Below are 26,842 nucleotides of genomic sequence, written 5' to 3'. Positions count from 1 at the left end.
ATCAGAGGGACGGCACATGTTTTGGAGAGAAGGTCAGAGAAGCCAGACTGAGATGGTTGGGTCATTGACAGAGGAGGGATAGTGAATGTATTGGTAGACGGATGCCAGGTAAGAGGTGTCAAGGAAGACCAAAGAGAAGATTTATGGACTTAGTGAGAGAGGATTTGAAGGTAGTTGGTGTGAGAGAGGAGGATACAGAGAATAGGGTTGGATGGAGAAGGTTGATTCGCTGTGGCGACCCCTGAAAGGAAAAGCTGAAAGAAGAAGAAGGTAAGTGGTTTTTGTCATGTAAAATACATATAGTTGGGAGTCCCAAATGTTTCTCAGTGGAAACTTGCCAAAGGTCTGCCTACATCCTGCCTATCATGCATCCCAATGCCACATCTTCACCAGGTATGGGATGGATGGATTGATAAGCTATTGATAAGTTGATATTGATAAGCTGCTCCGCTCCACAGGGGCTGTCTCCCAGGCTGAGTGCTAATGATAGTCTCTGCAGTAGAAAAATGGTATGACTGGAACAGGTTGAACCTGCCTTTCAGAGTTATATCCTAGCAGTGCATGTATGCATGAATAGATTGAATGCACATGTGGATGGATGGATGGATGGATGGATGGATGGATGGATGGATGGATGGATGGATGGATGGATGGATGGATGGATGGATGGATGGATGGACGGATGGACGGATGGACGGATGGACAGATGGATGGATGGATGATTAATCTGGTTGGGGCTCAAGTGGAATATTTGTTAACATCAAACTGTTGGGTTGCCATGACAAAAATTGACTACATTTAACTTACCAGTGCATTTGCAAGTTATTTACTTCACGTGTCAATGAGCATGATATTACTTCATCTGATAGTTACGTACAATTATGTACTACATGCAATGTGGCTATGACACTAGGTATATCGTGTATAGAGCTTGGCTCAAATGTGTTCATTATTTCTGGGCTGGGTTTTGGGTGGGAAAAAGATGGCAAAAATGATTTATGGAGACACCCCCAGTGCTGTGGTGAGCATTTCTTCAGCCCTTGGCACAAAAAGGACTGGCTCTGAATGCCAAGAGCATTACATCGACATCATGAGATGGGAAAACAAGTGTTGACTGCTACGAGTAAGCAGACACGTTAGCCGAGGGGAAAAGTAAGTCTACACTTTGAGAAGAAAAATGAAAGCAGTAACAACAAAACGCCGGTTACCAAACATCGATATCGAAAACTGATAAATAGTCGATGGTATTTCCTTTTGCACATCTGCAGTACAAGCAGTTCGGCTTGGAATGAGCTTTGCTCAAAATCACATCCCACCACTAAAGGAATTTCAATTTTAAAAAACATGTTATTTTCAGACCAACATGCTCAGTGGTGCAAAGACAGCCACAGGTTAGTTTGAGTTTCTAAAGTTATGATAACAGCAAAAAAAAAAAAAAAAAAAAAAAAAAAGACCGCTGCGCCAGACTGAGGAGACCAATACTAATTGCATTTCATGAGCCACTTCCAAAATAGAGCCCCTGGTGTCATTCAGCAGAACTCAAAGAAAATCCCAATTACCCTTCAATTTGTGCAGTTCTGAAGGCAGGGTTTCCGTAGAGTGAAATCACCGTGTCATTCATCCTTTCTGAAAAAGGATATGGTATACTTCAGCCCGCCTGGCCTGTTGAGGAAAAGAGACACGGGTGTCCTGAGAGACAGACAGCATTCTGGAATCGAGCCCGTATCAACATTCGCACTGGGAGCCATAGACCAGACATGCATTGATGTCATTGGACAGCAGGATTTACAGCCCAGTGGGTCCAAACACAATCCATCATATATCCAGACACGTATGGTGGGGTTTATGAACAATGGATAGACTCACCAATTTCTAAAACCAGCGTACGCTCAGAGGGTTTTATTAGCAGCATTCCAAGCCGTATTAACATTTATAAAGATAATTCGGGAAAAAAAGTGTATGATATTTCATGACTACTCTAAAACTCAGTCCTGCACATCCAACATCCATGTGATTCGATTGCGTTTTAAAGTTTTTCTCCGTCTGTTTTTTGTTCAAATACGGCAAAGTCGAAACCATTAAATAAATAACTTGGAAGCTTGGAAACTGTAGGTGAGGTGTGCACGGCGGGTATGGCCGATCCAAATGGTGCATGCTCACGCTCAACACTGACAGCACGGAGACAAAGCTGAACAAGGAAATTGAGAACCTATGCAATGGAGAGAATCCAATAGCTATAAACAGGTTAAACCACAATATGTTTTTGCATGGGTGACAAGTCCTTCTCCACCCCTGTAGCATTCTTACTTTTCTTTGAACTGTGAAAATGTGGGGCAAAGTCCTTTTGCTGATATTTCTACCTGTTTTAATAGGACCTGTTCTGATGAGTTGTACTCCCTGTTGAGACTGTCAAACATTTCTCTGTTTACAAAGCCCTCTTTTAACAGCAGAGGAAAAATATGACAGGCAGCGGTATGTCCAAGAAAAATACAAAGGGTCTGGTTGTTCATGTGCTTTCTCTCCAAGTGAAGGGCAGTGTGTGTTTTTAGAGACCTGTAGCCAGCATTGCAGTGGGCCTATTAACTTTACTGTAACATGTATAATGAGATGGGTAAAAACTCTGAAATGGAAGTACGGGGTCGGGATAAAGTATGGCGGGACCGGTGTTGTTCCGAGTCCTTACTTAGGACATGGATTTGATTGACAACAAGAGCCAAATGGATGGTCGTGATTTATAGCTTCAAGAGGTTCTGCACCCTGGCCAACATCTGGTTTGGTTGGTGTGTATGTGGATTTGTGGAGCTGTGAAAAACCGAGGGTGCAGTCAGGCTGCAGAGAGAAGAGTGATGTTGTGATTTTATCATATCTTTGTGGGTTATTAACTGTAGTAAAATAAAACTTAATGCGATGCCGGTTTTATTTATTACAGATCGGCAAGCTAGTTCCTGCTTACTCACTGAAAACTAACTGTAACAAAAATAAATGAATAAATTACTTTTTTTTTTTTTTTTTTTTTAAAAAGTCTTGCTTTTTCAAGGAAAAACTCAAAAGGAGAATTGGACAGAATGAGGTCAAAAGTTGAGGTCAAGTGTCAGAAGTGGCTGTTCTCCTCCCTTCCATAAGAAGTAAGTTCCTACAGTTCGAAAGATGGGAGTATTTGCAATTAATGGTGAACGGAGTTGAACGCTAATTTCTGTGGTAAATCTGAAATGATTAATATAAACCGTGACACTTTTTTTCAGTATGTTCATGTTTCATCCTGCCATGATTCTACACTGTGTTGATGACCACATAATTCCACACCAACTCTTCAATTATAAGAAAAGCGAATATCCTGACGGCATTCTCTACTTTCCATCATCAGGTAATTCCGCCCTTTTTATTTTACAGCCTGTAATTATAAGGGTACACACTTAAAAACATCAACCGGACATAAATTACCGTACCAGCGTTTCCAAACAAGAGCGGCTGAAGTGAGTCTGTGCCATGCAAAGAGGTGCATTTTTTAGAGCTCCTCATTGGACGCCTGGCTGATAAATATGCCCTTGGGACGACCACTTGGCCCGAGCAACCCTTTTATTCCTTTTCTCATTAAAATAGGAAGACAAGAGAATACGTAGAGTGGGTCAACAGATTGGTTACTAAAAGTGGAATGGGAAGGAGCCATCTGAGAGTTTCATAAGAAATGTCTTATCTGTCCAGAAGACGGGTCAGTACAAGGGAGAATTTCATTTTTTAGTTTCTTTTTGAGCCATTCATCGAGTATACGGAGTGTGTGTCTTTATGCTACATTATGTATAAGAGTCTCTCGGTACGTATGCATACATTAGGACCGGTTGATGCGGGTTAAGAACAATTTTTTGTCAGAGAAAACAACTCGAGACTGTGCAAGACATGGCACAGCTTCAAAACAGAATAAAAATATATCCATGTTCATGTGCACGCAAATATCAGTTTCATTTCCCTACATGTTGACCGATGAGTGACATCTCTTTTGGGCATCCACAACACAACAGCTCCACCTCATCGCACGGTTATCCCAACAGGCCTGACCTCGGGTAATCAGTCAAGAGACCTAGAGATGTCTAACTTATCAATAGGCAGGCGTTATTATTTCAGGGGGCTTCCTCTTTCCTGAACAGCATAATCCTACTGGGGTCGCCACCACAGGGTCGCCAAACTTCCTGTGGATGTTTGGTGTTCAAGGCTGAACGAGAGGGCCAGCGTGTAAGCGTGTTTCATCGAGTCCACATTTTTAACAGCTGAACGTGGTGAACAAGCTTCGGGATTAGGCCAGGAAAAAAATATTGGCTGTGGCATTTTAACCCCTGGGATGGCCCCTAAAAATCACTCAGGCCGTCCTTGCGGTCCTGCTAAACAGCCTGAAAAGATGCCTTGTTAATTTGCCCTTCCGAATGTATGTGAGCTGAACGCCTCGAGTATTAAGATGACACTAATGTTATAATAAATATTGGACTGGAACGAACTCTAAACCGCATGTAATGTAACAAATCATGTTTTAGAAACACCCTTGAAATCATATTATAAATAAACAGAGAGAGACTTTCCACTTAAGCGAAGTGAAAATTGTGATTTCATTTCAAACTCAGAATATAAATGATTCAGTTTAGTCATTTTTTTCTAATTATCCGTTTACTTTACTTTACTTGAGACCACGATACCATCCGATGCAGAGTTTTTCACTCGAAATAATGTTATATGAAGTTTATAAGTAAAGCTATAACATGTATTGGGCTCAATCCCTTATCTTTCTACAGATAAATATCTGTAGAAAATCGAACAACTACAAACCACAAATGCGAAAATATTATCAGTATCAGACGCACTTGTCATCTTTGATTTTTTTTTTTTCTTCCTCCCATTGAATAATGTGTCTGGAAAACAAAAGTATCATTCAGATAGCATTTAAAAAATCCACCGGTCGTTTTGATTCTGTGTAATGTTTTTTTTTTTTTTTTTCTAATTTTACCAATAATCGTCTCACACTTTGTTCGGGTGAATGACAAAAGCGCAAGACCGGAATGATTGAGAATGATAAGTATTTTGGCATTAAGCGATACTCCGGCGGCAGCAGCGGTCGCAGGAAAAAAGGAAGCCATTCGATATCTATGAAACACAACCACTTCACGATATCACTCAACATCATTTCTGTTCAGCAGCTGACGGTGTGTGTACCCGGAATGCAGGCGTTAAATCCAGTGCACCCAACGTGAATGTCAATCCTCGCTACCGCCAACATCCTTCAGGGTTCAGCCATCATCGCAGAGAACGCCGAGGTGCTCCCTCGTATATTTATCCGTTCGGTCCCTTTGCAGAGTGACTAGCAGCCAGACATTTCCAGTTATGCAGGATCAAGTTGTTCAGGAGTGAGAACATGATTTATGAAGGAGTAAGCCCGCTGGTCTCTGGTAAACACTGAATTTCTCTTCAGCCTGACAGCTAACTTCAGATATACTAACTATACATACGTGGAAGAATTGTACAGAGCTGGAAACAACGTGCGCAATGACAGGTGGTACACTTTTACAAAACCGAGTCGAGTTCAGAACGATACCGCTGTTCAGGGGGGAACTAATAAATCAGCTCAAAAAACAACCGCCGAGGCAATCTAGCGACCGAGCCAAACTAAACAAAAGGATTTTTTTTTGCCCGAATGTCTCACTGACCGACAGGAAAATTGCCCCGGTTTGCCATTTAGCCGGTCCAGACCGGCTTCCATCATGCCTGTTGCCTTGAATGGTTCCAGTATGCGTCACGGCGACCGTTTGCCTGGACGAATCCCGGTTCTAGAAAGTAAACAAATGATGTCCAGCTCGAACACCGGGTCGGAAAGCTGCAACTTTTCTGTTTCCTTCGATGACGAAAATCGCTGAATAAATCCCAAGTTGAGATTGCGGCAATGACTAAAGCGATCTGATGTTAAAGAAAAACATCACTTTAACTGTGAATAATTGCCATTCCTGGTGAATTTACATTTTAAACAGAACCATGGAAATGTAAATGATTTGTGAAAAGTATAAATCCGAATAGAATCAGAGCCCCTCAGCACAAAGTGCAAGAGTGACTAAAAGTGATTATTGTGCAGGAGGTACATCACCTCAAACATGGCCAGTTCATTCTCTTTTATCTACAGTATGCGCCCCAAAATAGGAATGGATATTTTACTTTTAGCTGGTGGCACATACTTGGATTGAGATGACCACTGGGCAAGCAAACAGTGTTTGCTCAAGTGGAGCCAATTACTCAAAATAAATTGGGTCTTCCTTTCTATTCCCTCCTTTGCTCTTCATCTCTCCCCTCATCCCTCTGGCATGGGCTGTTATTGGGAAACCGGGTCAGATCCACGGTGAGCCCCTCCTTCCAAATAAACAGGCCAGTGATGGCTGTTTACCCAGAGTACAAGAGCCATTATGCGCAAGGAAGTTAAACATCTGTGACAGGCAAAATAGCCGCCGACAAATCACTGTTACCCTTTCTTGAGGGATTGATTGGGAAAATGCTGATGTTTCTTTAACCGTTACCAGCAGCATGAATACTCGTGATTGCTTTTCAAAAGGCATACCGACAGAGTGGTGTAAGAATTCAAATCAAAAACCCATTTTTGTTTGTCCGCAATTACTTACTGAGACGTAGTTGACCTGCCTTTGGGTGGATTTCATCGCATTAGTTGCATGCGGTCTTCGGTTTTGCTAATCAGAAAATACTGATGCGTTTCGGGAGAACATTAGGGACCGTATTTCAGTCACCTGACAAGATTTGGACGACATGATATCGACACGGAAAAAAAAAAGGAAAATTAAAGTGTGGTCGCGCCGCCCAGGAAGGCAAAACAAAATGAGCTTAAGGTCATTCTGGGGAGCCATTACACCACCAGAAATAGAGGCAGAAAATGACTTCAAGTGAAAGGCACTGTCCTGTGACTCAGTGTTTAATTGGAAGTGAAATAGAAGGGTAAACAAAATAAGGCATTTGTGGTAATACATGAGATGGAAAATGGGCCGTATTAAATCAAGGTTTAGGCCAAACCGGAGCTTTGCTTAACCAACGTCAAAGGAGTGATTTTCTGAGGAATCTCGGATTTGAGTTTTTTTTTTTTTCATAATCCGATGCGCTCGCTTGAGCGGAGGGTCGAAGAATATATTATAAACCCATACGCCTGTCGACATCGCAGTTCATGTAAGTTGTTTGTCGAGACAAAATGGTCCGGTCTCCTGCTTGAGAGTCGTAAATATGATATATGTAATATGTGTATTTCAATGTAAGAGACACGTCCTACAGTATATCATCATTTGTTTATATTTTAGTCCAAATTTTCTGTGACCGGCTTTGGGATTAGTGCACTCGAACAAAAAAAAAAAAAAAGCTTGCGAGAGGCCTCGGAGGAGAATGCATCCTGTGGTAAAACTTTCAGTCTAAAACTTTGTATAAAGGGGTCACAAGTTCACAAGTGTGTTAGCAGAGCACAGTGGAGTTCCTCCAAATTCAAAATATACTTGACTGGAAAAATAGAAAAAAGTATATTGAAGTGGTGCATTACGTCCCACAGACTGTATGATTGTTTTTTTTTTTTTTTCTATATGGCTACACCTTTAAAATAACAATGGGGTGCGAAGCTGGCTGCAGTTACTGCCATAATCATATTTATTTACAGATGGAGCCAGAGGCACAACTAGCTCTGAACACAAGCTTTTTTTTTTTTTCTTCCTTAGGTCTGAACTGTGAGAGAACGTACAATGGGCAGAGGAATGTTGTTATAATTGGCTCATAACAGAGCAGTCTGCCGCTTCCAAGATGTGAGGCTTACTTGAAATGGGTGTTGCTATGGCTTAAATTCTTGCCTGGTATCATGCCTCTCAGAAACAGACAACTTTTTTTGTCCTTCAGCTGTAAACCTTGACACCACCAAAGGGGAATTCGATCACTTTTATTTCCAAAAGCGTGGCGCAGGGTGCATCCGGTGAAACAACGGGGCATGACAATTTCTGGATATATGGCCCTGCTTGTGTTTTTTTTTCCCCAATCAGTGTGTGTGTGCATCAAACAGTACTCTCGATTACTCCTCAGCTGCCAGGCAGCATTCGGCACCTGGATCAGCAGGTTTCCCCTGGTGAGCATCTACTCTTACGACTCTTCCATAGCCAACCGGTCTCGAACGCATTGGTTAGACAGAGTTTACAGATTCGGTCATTTTCCCTGCAACTGCATTCAGTCTCATAATCTTGAATCCTGAGTTGCTGCACCGAGGCCCTTACCGTGCCCGACCATCTATGATGCTATGCTTGGGAGTGGAGTTGCCTCATATCCATCTTGCATTGTTTTACTTTGTGTTTCATGTTGTTTAATGTACAATGACAGCACGGACTCCGTTTCTAAGGATTTTCTTTCTCCGCATAGGTTGTTGAAAGATGATTGGTGTCCTGTTTTCGGAGGGCCGGTGGTAACGCAAACCCCTTAGGGCTGGCTTTGTTAATTGTGCCAGTAATCTGTTTAAAATATACTGCATGGGAGATGGAGGACAGGAGGGGGTTATCACTCAGGCATTTGTATTCCCCTCCACAGTCCTTTGTTCAATAATTTATTCCTGATGGTGTTGTTACAAAAATCTTTTCTGCACTTCTAAATGTGGCCACCAGATCCGGCGAGGTGCGAGCCCGGCCGTAAGATCGCGGCGAAATCCGAGCATGAATAATCGTACGGTCGCCCTATTTTTTTTTTTACTTTTCCCATCGCAACTTTGGATAAGTTCATCCCGAGCCGAGTGTCACGGCGGACAATGAACAGGTCTCACACATCCCCCCTCTCCAACGTCCCTGGTGGCCTATTACGATTCTGTATTCAAACCTGCAGTCCTGTTGGCAGTCAATCAAAAGGCAGTCCTCCACCCACATCCCTTAGTGCATACACTTGGTCTAGTTTCAGTGGTCTCTTGCTCTGGTTTCTACCACAGTGTTAAGAGCAGCCATGAAAAATGCAAAACAATCTGTCTCTGGGCAGGAACTGGCAAAAATTCTGCACGTGATTTGTGAATTACGGGCATTGCCCGGGCCCGGGTCGCTCGCCCCGCCTATTCATTACGGATCGGGGAAAGTCATCGTTAATACCTGGTACGCTTGTAAAACCGAAAGACAAATTAACGAATAGGGAATAAAGAGACCGCGGATTACGAAAAGATCCCGACCCTCGGACGGGCGGAAAGTCACGACCCGGTAAGCGCGTTCGTTTATAAATTGTTAAACTCAGACCTATATCTTGACAAATGGGCACCCATTAAAAAATATTTGGAGAGTTGAAGATATTATCTCTATTTGACTGAGTTAGATGTTTTGTTTTTTTTGTTTGTTTTTGTGTTTTGTTTTTTTTTTTTTGTTTGTTTGTTTTAGTTTTATTTTATTTTTCGCTTGCTAGTGAGGAAATAAGTGACCTATAAAGAATATTGTATAATGTGTATCTTGTTATGAGGTTTTGTAAGAATGTGTGTGACTCTGTTAAGGAACCTGTTCTAATAAATGTTCAAAAAAAAATAATGAATTGTTAAACTGTTTAATGAGTGACGCGGTGATTCTTTGGCTAAAAGTTCCCGAGAAAAGCCGTCAGCTTTGATCGGGGCGCTCGCCGGCTGAGACTGACTTGGAGAATTCTTGCAGATAGAATAGAGGGTAGTGAAGTCTTACAGATAAGGGACTTCATTAAAAGCAATATAGCATATCTGTGCTAACTGGATCCAGTGACTGAACCGAAATTTGCATCAACTATTCTCACCGTGCGAGGAGTTCTCCGCTATCTCTTCTAAATTCTTCATCAAAGAATACGGATCTACCTTTGAAGTGAATTATTCTGTTGCGGTCAAAATAACGACGATGTGTAAAACTAAAATGAATTATCTATTTTCCTTTCCTTAGGTTTCACTGTGTTTGAAAACGGAAGTGATAAAACATTTTGGTTTGGTTTTCTAGTCCTTTACATATGCGCGTTTTCAACAGACTTGAATCTGATTAGTCGGATTTATGATACTCCTAATCAACATTTTCTCCCAAAATAACACATCCCTACCTCTACCTGCGCCAAAATAGAGTAATACATTACAAGAAAGCATGAGATCTCCCCTTGCATATTAAACAGGAGGCTAAAAATAAATTCTTTGCCATCCTAAAACCCCTCGAGGATAAGAGTTGAGCAAGGCAGCTGAACGGGGCCAAGCCTGGGTCCACGGACAGATGTTTCCGAGAACAGGTGGCAAAGATTGTCCGCTGGATTTGCATGGCAACGACAGACACAGCAGACCTCACAGACTTCAAAAGATAGGAGCATAACCGCTAATGATCTGCGGAAAGAGGAGCAAGGAATGGCTGGTAAGCAACTTCAGAAGCAACATGTGGAAGAGGAACTCTGCCCGCTCGTGGAAAGACTTTTTTTTTTTCACGAAACAGAGACTCATCCGATAGTTGAAGCATCCATCGTGCAGCATAACAATGAAATGTAAAATTTTACTTAAAAGCTGGATCGGATAATTTTACTCGTCGTCGACCAGTTAACCTCCACGTACCAAGTGTTTAATTTTCCAATGAACCTGCTGGGACTGTTGGGGGAAACATGTGGACTCCACATCGAAAGGTCGCCCGTCGGAACCGAAACCGGGTCCTTCTTGCTGTAGAGCCGAAGCGCTAACACTGCGCCGCCGTTTGATTAAATGTAATATTTTTTCTATTTTATTTTATTTCATTTTATTTTAATCGGATTTTTTTAATCCAACAACATTGAATGTTCTTATACATGGGACGCGATATTAGAGCAATATGAAAAAGGGCAAAAGGGGGTCATTTTATGAGATGCCCTTTTAATTTGGATTTGATGCTATCAAGGCACACAAAACAGTCTCAAAGTTATTGAAAATGAGAAGTTAATTAAATACTTAATATGCTTCAGCTTTTTTCCGTGAGTGAATATCGGTTTTTTTTTTTTTCATGTAACAGCGTTTCATGTAAGTAAAGCGAATATTTGTTTCAAGACCGTAAAAAAGCTAACCCCGAGTTTGAACTCGACACATGAACTCAATTCAAAGCGTGAACTGATGATATCTCATTTTGCAATGCTAGAATTAGGTTAGACAAGCCAAAACTCTATCTGCCTCAACCCTCTCTTCTTTCATTATTCCAGCTTTGATCACATCCAGTGCCATTCATTAAACAAATGCAACACAGTGCCATTTAAAGTTCGAAAAAGAAGCCTTAATATCTAATTAATAATGCATTAATTCCAGGCTCGAAACATAACACGAGCACCAGGCAAATGGGTGAACATGAGGCTCCCCCGGCGTAAAAACTATGCTGAATGCACCGGGAAATACGGGTGAATACAAAGGAAGAGCAGTTTAGCATTGGACTAATACAAGTAATTATGGATGCAGTTTTTTTTTTCCACCTATCTGTCTGAGGCACAGGGTAGTGGAGGTGAAATTTCATACTGAACTGCAATGTTAACAATGCATTTTAAGTAGTAGAATGTCTGTACGGAGACATAAAAATGGGAGAAGAATGTTAATCACCCAAACTGTTCGACAAAAGCCAAAACACAACAGTAATATAATGAGGCCCCTTTGCCACACCGTCAATCAATATTGCATGCTACTCGGTTTCGTAGTTGCCCAAAATCTTTTCACACAGTTTGGAATGAGAAAACTAGAATCTACCGGCTAAAACGCAGAATCTATATCCTCTGGATTTTTTGGGGGGGGGGGGGGGGTCTCAGTCTCATTTTTTTTTTTTTTATCTCACCTTCCAATATGAAGAAGAATTGATGGGCTGGTGCAAAAACTAGCGAACAAAGATGTGTTCGGTCCAACACATTGGACCCGGACCTTATCGAAAATCTAATCATATTTACAACTCGCGGTTACAAACATACACGAGGCGTGTAGATACTCCGCAAGAGGTGAGAAATTTGTTTTTCTCTCCCAGGGCTGTGACAACAAAATGAAAGACTCTTTTCGCACAACCCCGATTTGAAAGTTCTAGAATTGAGTTCCTCGACAGATCTTTTTTGGTGTGTACTTTCCTGTAATCGGTCAGAAATATGAAGTAGTCTTGTTAACAGAAAAAAGACAGAAGTGTTATACAGCTGGATTGTTTTGAGGATGGCGGCATGAAAGGAAGAGATGTGAAAATCTATGTGAAACATCTAGTGAGGCATAAAAGACAACCAAATGGCTAATACTTGGAAAGAGGGAGGCAATACACTGTGCACAAAGGAGAGAATATGTTGCAACAGATGGACATACCTTGATAACAAATTTGCAAAGGCAAAATGCCGTACGTGCATCGTTGCAGCGGCTGGACGCTCACATTAAACACCATGACGTGATCGCAAATGTTTCGCCGCCATTGTCGCCACGCTGTTGCCGTTTTGTCGTTGTGTCTGTCAGATTAAGCTATAAGGCCTATAAGGCCGAAAATGATGTCCCGGGAGTTCTTAGTTTCTTGCAAAGTATGAAATATCACTGCCAGAAAAAACTTTGCTCTTGTTCTCGCTTCCTCGAAAAACCAAATAATAAATGTCTCACTTTTTGCAGAGTAAGTAGAGGCCTTTCAAGTGAGCACATTTGAGCACATATTGCGACCAACGGTGATAAAAGATGACAGATGCATATGAAATCATGACATAAGACAAATTTCGGGCGAAAACCGTCAGATCCGATGCATTTCCTTCGAAAGTAAGAATCATAAATCAGTTAGAAATGAGTTAAAACTACTTTACAAGAAGTATGCAAACCCCGATTCACGCCAGGTGGCAACACGGCTGAATTTGCAAAACCACAAACAGAAGAAACAATTATGAAGTCAACAGTGTCTTTCATAACTTATCAAGAAACAAGCTGTTTGGTTTGGAATCAGGTTTTTGGTCAATGGGGAAATAAACCAAGCCTTATAAAGCCACAAAGCCAGTCAGGCTCAGTAAAGATCAAAAATTAAATCTTAACAAATTGCCATTGGCAACATTTAATTTAGGGGCTATAACTATATCCTGGCAGGTTAAGACACGGACAGCAGTGGCAAACACACCCATAGGATACGGAAACATGGAAAAAAGTTCAGAAGATTGGTCACAAAGTGAGGTAGAAAACGGGCAGGAGAGTTAATTCTCATTTCTTAGCCATTCATCAGCAACTCTTCATCATGTTAGCTTAAATTGTTGGTGAGATCAAATTGATTTAATTGTATTTAAGCCTCTGTTCAGCTCAAACAGACATGTAATGGCATCAGTTTAATAGGTTTAACATGTGTTGGCCCATTTTTAGCCTCGACTCCCTGCCATTAGCCAAAGTTAGCCGTGTTAGCATCGGTTCACGTGTCAGCAAATGTTTGCCAGAATACGGGGTGCCTTATGTTACCATTTTAGCGATGTTTATGTAGTTTTGGTCAGTTCTGCAAATTTAGTAGCAGTAATTCAGATTGTTTGAACTTCTAGCAAATGTGATTTAAGACTTTGAGAGTTTTAGGCGTTCTCATTCCGGCTTCTCTGCTGGCACGGATGTAATATCTATCTTAAAATCGATGCGACCCTTCTAGTAAAGCATAAAAAGACACGTCTTCTTGCAACCTCGAGAAAAAAACGCTGATTTCTCAATTCTTGCAGAGCCTTTATTATACCAGATGCCCAATTTTAGTTTGTTTACAAGCGAATCGTGTTACTTGTTCGTTTGTTTTTTGTTTTTTGTCCCGATAAATAAACAGGAAAAGGAGACATGGTGATCGTATTTAGCGCAGACACTCGACTCAATCGTGTCTAAATTCCCAATTTGTTTTTTTGTTTTAAGTCCCTTTAACCAAAGTATGAAATGTTAATTCAATCTTTATTTAAAGCTCAATTTCCATGCCAATGAATAAACACTCATGGTCCTCCTATCCCAGTGACGGGGCTTATATCGAGGAAATGCAACCAGCCTCAGCAGGGGTTCTGACGACATCTTGAATTTATTACCCCGGGACGCTTTAACTTTGGAGTGACCCTCCCGCCCCATTCTTCTCTTCTTTGCACCATTTTCAAATAAACACACACAGAACCTATTATTCTTTCCTTTGTCCACTGCGATGCTCTGGGTTCTTTCTTAATTCTGTCATACCTCCACTCATGGATCAGGGACACGGCATGATCTGATGGGAGCCTGGACAATACCTATCCTATGAATGCACATGCACGTACATGCACGCGGGTGGTCGGTACCGTTATCCGGTCATGAAATTAGATGTATTTACACATTTAATGATGATTTTTTTTTTTTTTTTTTCAATAAGCACGATAGAGCTATTTAAAATGCAACCTCAAGCTCACGCGAAATCCTGAGAAATATTATACTATCTGTTTGGTTCTACCATGAATACTCGCCCTTAGAAATTACATTTAGTCACAAGGTGGCCTTAATAATGTAGGCCTTTGTAAACGGCCACATTTTTGTCCCTGCTTACTTTCCAACTATGTGTTTTGCATAATTGGAACATTGTCTCTGAGCTTTTGAGTTAAAAGGACCCTCAGAGGTAATCTCCACCATCTTGGTGAAATGCAAACATAGCAAAGCCTCTCCAGGGAAGCCACCAACGCGGGATTTTCCTCTTTAATAACATCTTTTATTAAAGCAGGGTGAAACAATTAGGAGTGTGTGAGTTCTGTGTCTTTAATACCGACTTTATTGAATAAGCATCCCTCTGTCCACTGGAAGAGGGGCCCTGAAAGTGACACAAGTCGTATCGCCTGATGTTTAAATGGAAGGGATGCCTAAAGGGATTGTTGGAGTAATTCAATTATGGGTAATATGCTCCAAACCTCCCTCAAAACTGCTGTCTAAATTCCCTTTAACTGATGGCTGAATGGCAAAGGCATTTTAGAACAGCGCCACACTTTTTAACATTATTCGCCGGGTCTCAAGTGTCAAGATTTAGTGCACGGTTCGGGGTGTTGCGTTTCAAAAACAAGAAGGTTGTTTATTGTTTTCTCCTTACCTCTTGCTTTAGTGTGGTACGAATGCATTCACTATGGAAGAGTCACTTGAGGTTTCCCAGTCACTTCACCACTCCCCTCCTTTTGGGTCTGTAAAATGAAAAATAAAAAAAAAAATAAAAAATATGAACTCCACAGCTGCCTTAAAAGTAAATTCATTTTCAACAGGAATATAATGTTTTGGTCCATGGGGATTTTTTTTTTTTTTTTTTTTTAATGGTCATTTTAGAGGCTGCAGTTGATTTTACTTTTGATGTGAAGTTTCCCCTCACGCCCATATGCATAAATGAGCAAAAACAAAATGAAAAAGAAACCAAATGCTCTCGGGGGTCTGTTTTTTGTGTGTTTTTTTTTTTTTTTTTTTTGGATTAAACTGATTTGTTTGCATCCTTTGAGCTCATACATTACAAACACTCAACTTTATCTCGAGAAGGGACTAAAAATATCTTGCCTCCAGAGAGGGAGGGAAGAAAGCATTTGCATTGAAAAACCAATATGTACAATACCTCTGGAAGATTAGTGTGCAGTTCTTGTTATTTTTCCTGACCGTCTGTAACCGGGTTTAAATTAGTGTCACTTCCAGACACTAGAGCATTAAAAAAAAAACTAATGTTAGTAATGGGTTGGATTTGAAAAAAAATCCAAGCAATCGTTCCTCGGTCAATGTTTGAAATAAAAAGAAATTCTTATCACTATTGCTGCTGTCACCTAAAGTATATTTAAAACACAGGGGGGAGAGTGTATAGCATAGCCATGCCTCTGCTTCTTAGTTCCCATGTATAAAAATGAGCACTTGTATCATAAATAATAGGCCTATTTAGCATGAAACAGTATATTCACAGTAACATGTTGCAGGAAAGAACATTGCCTGCTTCAAATTCAGGTATTAACATTTGTGCCACATAGTTTGGCACGGTAAGGGTCTCAGCACCGCAGCTCATTGTTCTGAGCAGCGATGAGACGATGGGGGAAATCCGCGCACCCAAATGAAAGGCATACTTTCAAAGCGGAGATCACAACGCGTCCAAGGACCGAAACATTATCAAATTTGTCAAACTCCGCGATGACTCGGGCTTGTCTAACTCAAACGGACAGACAGATGGTAGGGTGAAGTGGCCTGTGAAATCCAAGACCTGGTTAAAAGCAGGCTGTTTTGGAGCGAGCGGGCATAAACCCAAACTGCTCTGTAAAGCAAACGTTCCTCCTTTCATTCCCGGCCTTGCATCATCCCACATGTCATGCTTTGTGGGCCCATTAGTTATAACGAAGTGTAAAATAACCCTCAATACACCTTTCAGAAATCTATGGATGCACAAAGTTGAAAAAAAAAAAAGCCAAAATTCTTCCCAGTATACATTTCAATAGGTAGGGGTTTGAAGAAGAAACACATGAGAAAAAAAGAGAGACCCTCCTTTGTCTCTGGTTCGAATCAAAGGCTTACGGAAATATGTCTTGATGGAAGTAAACTGTTCTCAATGGAAAACATATGACCTGCAAAGTGGCAAGGTGCTTCAAGAGTAGTCGAGAGCTCCCCTCTTTATTCCGGAGAGGTACGGCGTGAAGCGCTGCCGAATCCGCGGGGTGCCATTTTTTGTTTACACTGCAAATGGCCCTGCTCGGGGTAAGAGGTCAAAGCGATAATCACATATGTAAACACACCTCTCCTCATGAACGGCACTTTGGAAGGCCTCCCCGCTTGACCCCAGCTGATTCCGGCAGGTAAATGTTTGCAGTGCATCAACACAGATTACATCTTCACTGCGCATCTTGGTTTTCAAAGTGCTGTTTTCTTGAGAAAACTGTCCGCGGTTGCATTTGAAAGTCCTCCGGAGCCCACCGCACACCGCGAAATTCCTCATTTAACTGTGACATTTTGTCCCTCCTGTTGAGCATATTTGGGCTTGTTTAGCACCATACAACGAAAGCATTAGCATGTAGCCTACTTTAATGACAGCTAAAGTTCCTTGCACTCTGCAGAGTGAAAAAAGACAAACAATTGAGTTGTTCAGATACCACAACTGCGTGATTTAAGATCTTATTAACCCTGACATGACAGTTTGCAGTGTTATTACTTATGTACTTGGGCTCTAATTTCCATTCAACACACCTGAAGTTTAAGAACTGTTGATTATTTCCAAATCCACCCCACAGCAACTGCCATACAAGACCCTTATTTTTTTTTTTTTCCTTCCCTATTTCAAGCAAACAAAGTAAAGAAAGTGTAAAACTCAGAAAGAAATTGCATATAAATTATTCATTGCTTTCTGGCCCAAATATTTAGCTCCAGGAAAAAGAATAAAACATTTTATTTTTGGGGATTGGAAAGCAATTTTAAAAAATATTAATATTAGCAGAAAGGTCCAAAATATTGGATCCCCTGATAATAAGGTACATAAAATGCAATGCTGGTGACACATGGGCTACAGATTGAAAGATTTCTGTTTGTTTTTTTTAAAAGTCAATTAACAATATTTTTTTTCCAAGCGCTTTTTTTTTGTATGAATCTAGAAACCAGCTGTTCATTGAAACAGAATATTAAGAATAATAAGAATATTAATATTAAGAATAATAACATTAATAATAATATAATAATAATAAGATTATTATATTATCATAAGATTATTATTATTATTATAATAATAAGAAGAAGAAGAATATAAATAATAATAAGAATATTTCTTATTCTTCCTCCTTTCTACTATTATCTATTATTGTTATGTTTTTGACTTGAAACTCTGGCACAACAATTTCCTTCGGGATTAATAAAGTTGTTCTCATCTCATCTCATCATTGCACACTGTATAAAGAAATGCATTTAGCGTAGCAAACATATCAGTTCATCTTGCAAAACGCTCACCATATTTTTTAAAGACAAAACTAGTATCCAAAAGGATGAGGTTTTTTGGGCTGTGCGAGAGGAAATAACAGCAGATGCATTCGTATTGGTAGTTTCAACCTGGTGCAGCGGTCATGTTTCCTTCCATACGCTGTGTCTCCAAAATAGCAAACCCACCTGCAGCTCTCTGTGCACTGCAGGGTGTGTTTGTTTGAAAATGGGGCATGTTCGCAAAAATTCCTGGCACAGTGCTATCTTGGGCATTGCTCATTTTAGACCGAGCTGAGAGCCGAGGTTGGAGCTGGTGTAAAGCACAAAGTTTACTATCCATTTACGATTTTTTTTTTTTTTTTTTAATTTAAATTCATTCAATGTCACCCAACATGAATATCTCTACATTCACAAACAAAAAGAGCTTCCAATCCTAGATCGCTTCTAATCAGACAGAATTTACAACAGCTGGAGCGTATAAATAGGTTTTATGGCATAAAAAAGGCAATGTTTAAGCATCTTTGAAGGCAGTTGTCTGCCATTGTGTGATATATCCCCTGTGGCAAGATTGTATAACGGAGAGCAGTTTAAAAACATCTCCTCCTCCTGAGAGAAATCAGTCTTTGCTCAACTGAAAATGACGCAACACGAATAACGAATGTATGAATTAATTAATAAATGGATAAATGATTTGCCAATTTGTAAAATGTAAATAACACAGCAGTTGCTGCAGGGAGAAAAGGGGAGCGTGCCGGTGTAACACGTAGGTAAGCATTTGTTAATCAAGAGATTTATTTCTTAAATAAATATTAGTAAATCTTGTTATTGAGAAATGACGTAAATGCAATTTATGCAATGAGACGAGAACAACTTTATTAATCCCGAAGGAAATTGTTGTGCCAGAGTTTCAATTAAAAAAACATAACAGTAATAGATAACAGTAGAAAGGAGGAGGAGTAAGAAATGTAATGAAATATGCACTTCTCTTACCTAGATACCTATCAGCCTGGGTTTAGTTTAGGACAATCATTACAACAACTGGAAATAAAAGTTACAGGACAAAAGCAGGAAAGTCAACTGATCTCGAGCTTTTTTGATGACGGTTGACGACAAGCGTCGGCAAAGGCGACCTCCTGTAACACTCGTATCGGCCTTCGGTTTCGGAGCAGTGATAGAATGGCTCAGTGTTTTGTAACGGTTAAACAAAAACTCCCACGATGCTCATATAACATGGTGGCAACATCACAAAGAACACCATTGGTTCACATAAGAAGACGGCGGCTGGCTTTTAAAAAAATAAATAAATAAAATGAAACATTTCCAAACAGAAATCCACAAAACCGCTTGGGTATGGTTGGGAATAGATAACAGTGTTGCTTGAAATGAATGTGGTAAAATGTTTGCTATTGCCATGGCAACAGTAAATAACAGTGACTTTCTGTGGAAAAAATCTAAAAAAAAAAAATAAGAAAAACCAAAGCATACGGTTTGGGTTAAAATACCTGGTTTTGTCGCCATGAACCCCAAACTGTAAACACACACTGTAAAAAAAAAAAAAAAAAAAAAATCACTGTAAAAAAATCTGAAAAAAAAAAACAAAAAAAAACCTGAAACATACGGTTTGGGTTAAAATACCTGGTTTTGTCACCATGAACCCAAACTGTAAACACACACTGTAAAAAATAAAAAATAAAAAACAGGGGTCTGCAGGCAGTGGAGATCCAGAAGTGACCCATTTCTAGCAGGTTTACCTGAAATCCTAAAATCAGATTTTTCTCTATATGTTCCTTTCTCCAAGCACTCCACATTAATCCGTGTCAAAAACAAGTTCGGGCCGTTCGGGTGGCTCAGTAGAGAGGGCGTCCCTTCAACACCGAGGATCGGCGGTCCTATTCCCGCCTCGACCTTGAGCAATAAACTCAACCCCCAAGTGTTTCCCGATGGCCTGGTGAGCGCCTTGCTTTGAAAAGCGCTCTTTCGGCTCAGACCGTTCACCCACAAGCGAAGGATTTGAAATCAGTCTTGAAATCTGGATCGGCTGTCGGTTTATTATTCAAACGCAGATAACTTATTGTATTTTTCCAAGGCGCACAAGTCATTTCTTTGACCAAGTTACCCAAAATCTGCTTTGTACTGCAGTTCCCCTCTCTCTTTTTTTTTTTTTTTCCTCCAGACTCTTTTTTTAAACAATGAAACACTGAAGCAAAATAGCGCGGTACAGTCTCGTAAAATCCACTTGCGCAAGCTCACATACACACACACACACACACACACATACAACGGCACTCTAATTAATAGCTCCTCTGCCTCCTGAGTCTGTGAGGCAAGTCCACCCTAATCCCTTGGCACTTAGTTCAGAGTAATCAGCGCACAGCAAAGTCTGCCTTTGGAACACTAATTAGCATCATTGATTTTCTCCTCAGACTTCTGACATGCAAATAGCCCCAAAACAAGTAACTTTTTTTTTTTTTTTTTTTTTTGTTAAAGGCCGTACCAATCATAAAAAGAACAGCGGTTTATTGTTTTAGCGCCGCACGTCGAGACCGCAGACGTGCTTGAGATATTGGTCGGGGTTTCATTAGAGGCAAGAGCGCGCGCCGCCGGAGCTTGGTTTACTGACAAATTAGCATACACCGCTGATTGATAATTACCAAAAGTACTGCCAAAAATGATTCAACAGAGAGAAAATAAATAAACTCAAAAGGCATTCTGAAGATGTGCTATTTTGGTGGATTCGAAAGACGACGATTTGCATTTCAGAAATCGGCTCACGGAACGAAAGCTTTCTTTTAGGTAGATTAAGGTATCTCTCCGATGGTGTTTTCGCAGGAAAATTCATTTTTTGTCCCCCATTTCCGGTTGTTTGCGAGGCCTACGACCTACATGCACGTGGGGGTGAAATAAAGAACCGACATCCAAAATAGTAGGTGAGAAAGCAATGGACTCTGAAAGCGCTGAGAAGTTTTTATCAGACTAAATTATCGGGAATTCGGGACGATTGCTCGCCGTGAGGAAAAATATACCCATCATCTTGATAAATATGACACATGTCACAACAATAACTTCACTATAATTCAGATCAAGTGTTTCCGTTTGTTTGTTTTTTAATATATAAATTTGAGCCAATTAGCTCCTAGCCATGTCAAAAGAGTGGAATTAAAGTGACCGCCATGATCCCTTGGCAGCTTTAATAAGAATGGGTGAGGAAACTATTTTAGATTCACTTAACCAAAACCCTCAACTGGCAAATCCAAAGAGGGAAGGACGAACAAGGAATTAGGAAGATTTTCTGTCTCCCAAATTCACAAGCCAGATGCCAATTTATCGCTCCTCTCCTTTTTTCTCTCTTTTTCGTTTTCCTCTGTTTTGCTCTATTTCCATCTACTGGGGCTCTTATAATTTTTCTCTCCCTCTCTCTGACTCTGTGTGATTGCATCCATATGGTCTCCAGGGATAGATGGGGTCAACACCCTACTTACTCACGCCACAGTGAGGCACTGACACTTGTGAGAAAGCGCACACACACACACACACTCACATGCACGCGCATGCACACACACACACACACATGAAAACACACATGCATTATCACTGTGATTGCCTCCATGCAGCAGCCCCTTACAGGGCAGCCTCAGTGCTTAGCAGAGAGGATGGTCTATAGGATTATCATGCCAACACTTAATTCTGCATCATGAACGTATGGAGTATGTTAGTCTCCAATAATTCACCCCCTCCTCCTGATACATTTAGGATTGGCTCCTGAGAGGATCTGGCATCAATTAAGTGGCGCTCAGAAGAACCGGGCTTGATGGGGCCCAGTGGATCCCACTGCCTTCAATCCTTTCTTTTGTTCAGTGAAAACCAGGAGAGGTCGTAAATTTGAACCTGAAGACAGCGCGCAAATTGCAGTCACACTTTTGAGCGAAGGAAATCAAGGCCAGGAGACGGGGAAGGAATTATCCTGCCCTCCACTCCTGATCCAAATCTTTTTCTCTTTCCATCTCGCATGCAGGGAAACAAAACACACACACACACACACACACACACACACACACACGCACGCACAAACGGTATTTGTAAGTAACACATGTTGTTGACCGCACATTTGCGGCCATCTGCCCTGCATATAGAGCAAAGAAGCAGACGAACACACCTAGAACCAAACATGCGCTGGCTAGCACGCATGCTTTTAGCCACCGAGGAGAAATTATTACAGTTGCAGTAAACACATGCAGCCCAGGCAGTTCCCTTCTCGAGTCACGCTCTTTCCCGGTCTTAATTTCTAGCACACATATGCATAGACACACACGCATTCACACCAACGAGCACCTACACACACATAAAGAATTGAAGGACATCGATAAAATCTACTATAATGAGACCCTCCCTTGGACCTTGCCAGCGACCTATTGCTTGACCCTCCGGGGTGGAAATTTGATTTTTACTGCCGCAGCCCTTATCATATATCTGCTGTTTGTCATAAATTATGGCGGTGCACCAATGATGCATTTACCCAGATGTCAGCCGTCGCCGCATACATCCCCGTACCTCGGGAGACGGGTGAGACTCATATAAAATAGCATCGACAAACGTCCTCTCAACTGGATGAAAATGAGCGCGCGATTTTACGCGAGGACAGAGGAGATGTTTTCGAGTCAACGTTCGTACGGAGAAAAGGAATCATAAATGCTAAATTCTATCGACGTGCCCGAACGTCAAGGCTGAGGTCCTTTTTCCAATTTTTAGTTTGAGATCCTTAAATCAGCAGAGAGCAGTGTTGAAGGTGTAATTTTTTTTTTTTTTTAATAGTATAAATTCCCAGGGTTCAATTCTCCATCCCCTGTGCTGGGTCATTAATTTTTCAGAGTACTGTTTACTGTGTTGGAATCTGAGTGGATAATGAGCCTTCCTTGTGTTACACACTCTTAGTGAAGAGCCCTTCTGGCAGGAGAAAAGACAAAGTGTGTCACGGAGGTAGCACAGTTCTGTCCACACCTGCTGCAGGCCAACTGTAGAGTCAGCAATGATGAGAACCACAGCAGAAGGAAAATGGTTTAGTTGGATGCCACATTGGTTCAATGCATTTGCCCGTGTGAAATTTTGTTTTATTTCGTTTTCTTTTCCAACCGTGTTCACGTTTGTAGGCTAAAAATAGCACGTACGGCTGAGAAGGCTATGTGACACAAATACAAGTTGGCAATTCAAAGCGGTAAGAAAGAAAATAATTAAACTATAATGGTATATTAACATAATAATGAAACCCTTTTGCATAAATAACTATACACATTAAACACAAATAATAAAATGAGGCAAATTAAGATTTGCATTCATATGTAGACTGACGCTGATATCCACCTGTTGAGATAACAACAGTAAGATAATGGTGATATTAGGATAATGATTTTTTTTTTTTTTTTTTTAATCCGGCTGTTAGATAAAAGTGATATTGCTTTTTTTCATCAAATGATGATGTTTCGAGTTTAAAAAAAATCCAAATTAATATATGTGATGACACCCGTCGTATATCGGCGGAGGTAGGTGGATGAAAACAGGTGCGCTGGAGGGCAGAAATGTTCGTTTGTGGAATTAGTCGTTTGCACAAGGGGTTGAGGGGTTAAACCTATTTTTACTGGCAGCAATTTCGGATCCCACCGCCTCGACCCCTCAACTATGGTCACAAGATCACAAGGGACGCTCTCAGATTAGCACGCCGTGCTTTTTGAAAAATAAGTGGGGAGTGTAGCTGTCTTGCCAGAGAAAAAACCTCCATCGAGCCCTTGACCTTGAAAACCGCAGACTTAAGAGAGGACTTTGATTTGTCAACGATGACCACAACAGAGTTTGCCACAACAGCTGCTGCTGTCTTACACATGTCATGTGAGTCGTACGATCCTGAGGTCACAAGGGATTTAAGGTGTTTTCATGCACTACGAGTAGTAACATCAGCCAACTCCACCAGAGGTTTCACCGTAATAATGATCGGAAGAACGAGTCCCAATATTTTAAGAGGGTTTAAACCAGGGGTGGGCAAACTACGGCCCGCGGGCCGCATCCGGCCCGTTGCTCTTTTTAATCCGGCCCGCAAAAGATTGGTAGAGAATTCATACTTGATGTGAATGATTGGATCAATGAATGTGGGAGCTCAAACAGGACATTATTTCATTCCTGAGTTGATTGACACGGATTAGCTTTGTGATTTAGCCTTTACCGTGGACATACTGACACACATGAATGAGCTGGACATGAAGTTACAAGGGAAAAACTGATTTGTGCATGAAATGCAAGCAAACGTCAGAGCTTTCAAAACCAAGCTGGTTTTGAAGGCAAAACCATTTTGAGCTCCGGCTCTTTTGACATTTGAAGGTTTTGAAAACCAGCAAATGTCAGACGAGTCTGATAAACATTGTTAACAAATGCATTTTTTGTTTTCTTTTATATGTATCGTATCTTGTGGTGACCCGACCAATGCGGCCCCTGAGCCAAAAAGTTTGCCCACCCCTGGTTTAAACCGTGTTCTAAGATACCCGAAAGCGCAGGGGAGAACATATCTTGCGTATCCATCAGAAGATCTCTATCTACTTATAAACCACATCACTTTAGCAATGCATAAAGACATACTGGAGACATCACAATGTCGAGCGTGGTCTATCAGTGACCTTGTAAAAGTGCTAAAAACCTCTGTGTGACTCTTTATTTCATAATAAATGGGCTTGTTCTAGAGCATGAACCTTTTTTCGGCGATAAGATGATTTGCGGCCATTAAGCTCCGGGAAGTCGTTGCAACAGCAGAACCAAAGTACATTGGAGCAGAAAAAAAATTCACGATAATTGGCATTTTACTGCTGATTTCATGCATTCACTGTCTGCTCCTTGGGTGCCCGCGGCGGCTGTATGGATGTCTGTTATCATAGCTCTGGGCTAGCTGAACGCTTTCGGAGTGGTTGGCTCATCAAGAAGGGAATCGGGCGGTAGGATGGGAACTAGACCTTACAGTCAAATTGTATGCTTACTGTGGCTCAGTTTAGGGGACTGTGGTGAATTTTACCGTTCAAAATCCAAAATGATGTCACAAAAATTATTTTATTAGGGTTGCATAGTGACGCAGTCGCCTCACAGCAAGATGCTCCCCCGGTTTGTCGGGGGAGCTTTCGGCTCGGGTTCTACGGTTTCCTCCCGCAGTCCAAAAACACGCAGAAGGTTAAATTGCAAGGAGTTGTGAATGAGAGAATGAATGGTTTTAGGCAGGGGTCACACACTCGCGGGCCAATCGCGGCCCTCGGAACTATATTTTGTGGCCCCCTGCCTGAAATCAAATCTTTGTGTTTGCGCGACCCGGAAGTTTCTTTCTCACATGCATCTAGGGGTTTTACACGGTGGGATTAAGAGAAAAAATGGGCAAGGAAAAAATGTAAAAAGTAACTTTGCAATGTATTTTTTGCTTCAAAATTTGAAAATAAAATTGTTTTTTAATGGAAAAACGTCTAGTGATGTTGTTAAAACGATGTTTTCTTTTCTTATTTCTATAAAAAAAACACAGCAACAATAGCAAAAAAAAAAAAAAAAATGGGCACAATAAAAAAAATTGATTTAATAACCAGTATAGCCTTGTAAACATTACAGCTCCTCTGCTACCAATCCATTTTCTAATAAATTCTAGTGACAAATTTTCCCACAGCGACAAAATTTTCTCCTTTAACTCTATTTTTAGGGTGTAATTTAATTTCTTTTTTAATTTCAATTTTTTTTCAATATTCATTTTAATATGAATTTGTCATGTATTTTGTCAGAGGAACAGTTCAGTACATAGAAAGATTTTTATAATTTACATGTTTACCTCCTTCACACTAAAACAAAAAAATTGGACTTAGTGTTACTTTAAAGTGATGATTTAACTGGTCCGGCCCCATTGACATCAAATTAGGCCTCATGAAGCCCCCGGACCAACATGAGTTTGGTTTTAGGTCTCTATACGTGATCGATTGGCGACCGGTTCAGGGTGAAACCCGCGTTTTGCCCAAAGACAGATAGGAGAAGCTCCGATCCCCCCCAGCTTGACCCAGACCACAGGATAAGCACCGAAGCTAATGAATGAATTACTACTATTTGTTTCTTTTGCACCATGATATACAGTTTTGAAGCTCGGCCAAAGCCCGTAACTGTGAACACGGCCTTTTATCCGCCCACCCTCCCCAACCCAAACTCCACCTCATGGAAATTGTCATAAATTGGAAAAGAGTAATTGTTCCCAATGTGAGGTCCTAACTCTTCATTCCGCAACTGTTCCAGTGAACAGAGGAAAGTGCAGTTTAGTGTGCTTTTTTTTTCTTCTTTTAACCCTCAACTCATATTTTATCGGGGGTGACTTAATAGCTTCTAACCATTGTGCGACGCTGACAGTGAGCAGTCGGTTTCAGATCGTAACTGACATTCTTTTGCTAATATACCACCAACTGTACGAAATATTGGGAAGCAGAGTGTCTGCTTCACACACAATTGAATTTAACAAAATCCAGACCGAGTATTACTGTCTGGGCAACATAAAAAGGCAGAGGAAAAATGTTAGAGGTTTGGAATAAGCTGAGCGGTATAAAAAAAAAAAAAAAGGATGGAGTCACATGTCGATATGAAATATTACAAATATAAACTTTCACTGGATTTGAAAAAAAAACTGTTTACTTGCCGCACATATCAGAAACATCTAACACTGGAAACTACAAGGCGTGAAAAAAAAAAAAAAACCTCGGGAGATAAGAAATAATCGTCGCCCCTGGCAAATATTAACAAGTCAAAATGCGACGCACACCTTTTCGGCCGTGCTCAAGACTGATGGAAACCATAACATAGAGCCAAGATTCTCCCGGGAATTGAGAAACGCCACACACTAACACGACTCCGGTTACCCTGTAATCCAAGACAAAACTGGAGAGACAGAGAGACGCATACAGACCGAGGGAAACAGCAAAGGGAAGTGTGTGTTTGAGAGATGCAGTGTACCAGTCTGCAGGC

The 26,842-nt window shown here is 40.9% G+C and overlaps 1 protein-coding gene across 1 annotated transcript in view; it reads right to left on the bottom strand.

Moving 5' to 3' along the window:
• hykk.2 (hydroxylysine kinase, tandem duplicate 2) overlaps positions 1 to 26,842 on the bottom strand; it is a 217,096-nt gene that overhangs the window by 145,717 nt on the left and 44,537 nt on the right. The window contains exon 7 of the mRNA XM_086162330.1: positions 15,012 to 15,099. Coding sequence (XP_086018456.1) covers positions 15,043 to 15,099 — 57 coding nt within the window. The 3' untranslated portion in view covers positions 15,012 to 15,042. The remainder of the gene's footprint in view (positions 1 to 15,011; positions 15,100 to 26,842) is intronic.

Source organism: Fistularia commersonii, chromosome 16 (assembly GCF_037954325.1).
Source record: "Fistularia commersonii isolate RoL2024-O1a breed Wild chromosome 16, RoL_Fcom_v1.0, whole genome shotgun sequence".
In the NCBI taxonomy this organism is placed as follows: Eukaryota; Metazoa; Chordata; class Actinopteri; order Syngnathiformes; family Fistulariidae; genus Fistularia; species Fistularia commersonii.
The sequence above is the reverse complement of the archived record's forward strand: the minus strand, read 5'-3'. Positions and strand labels throughout refer to the sequence as shown.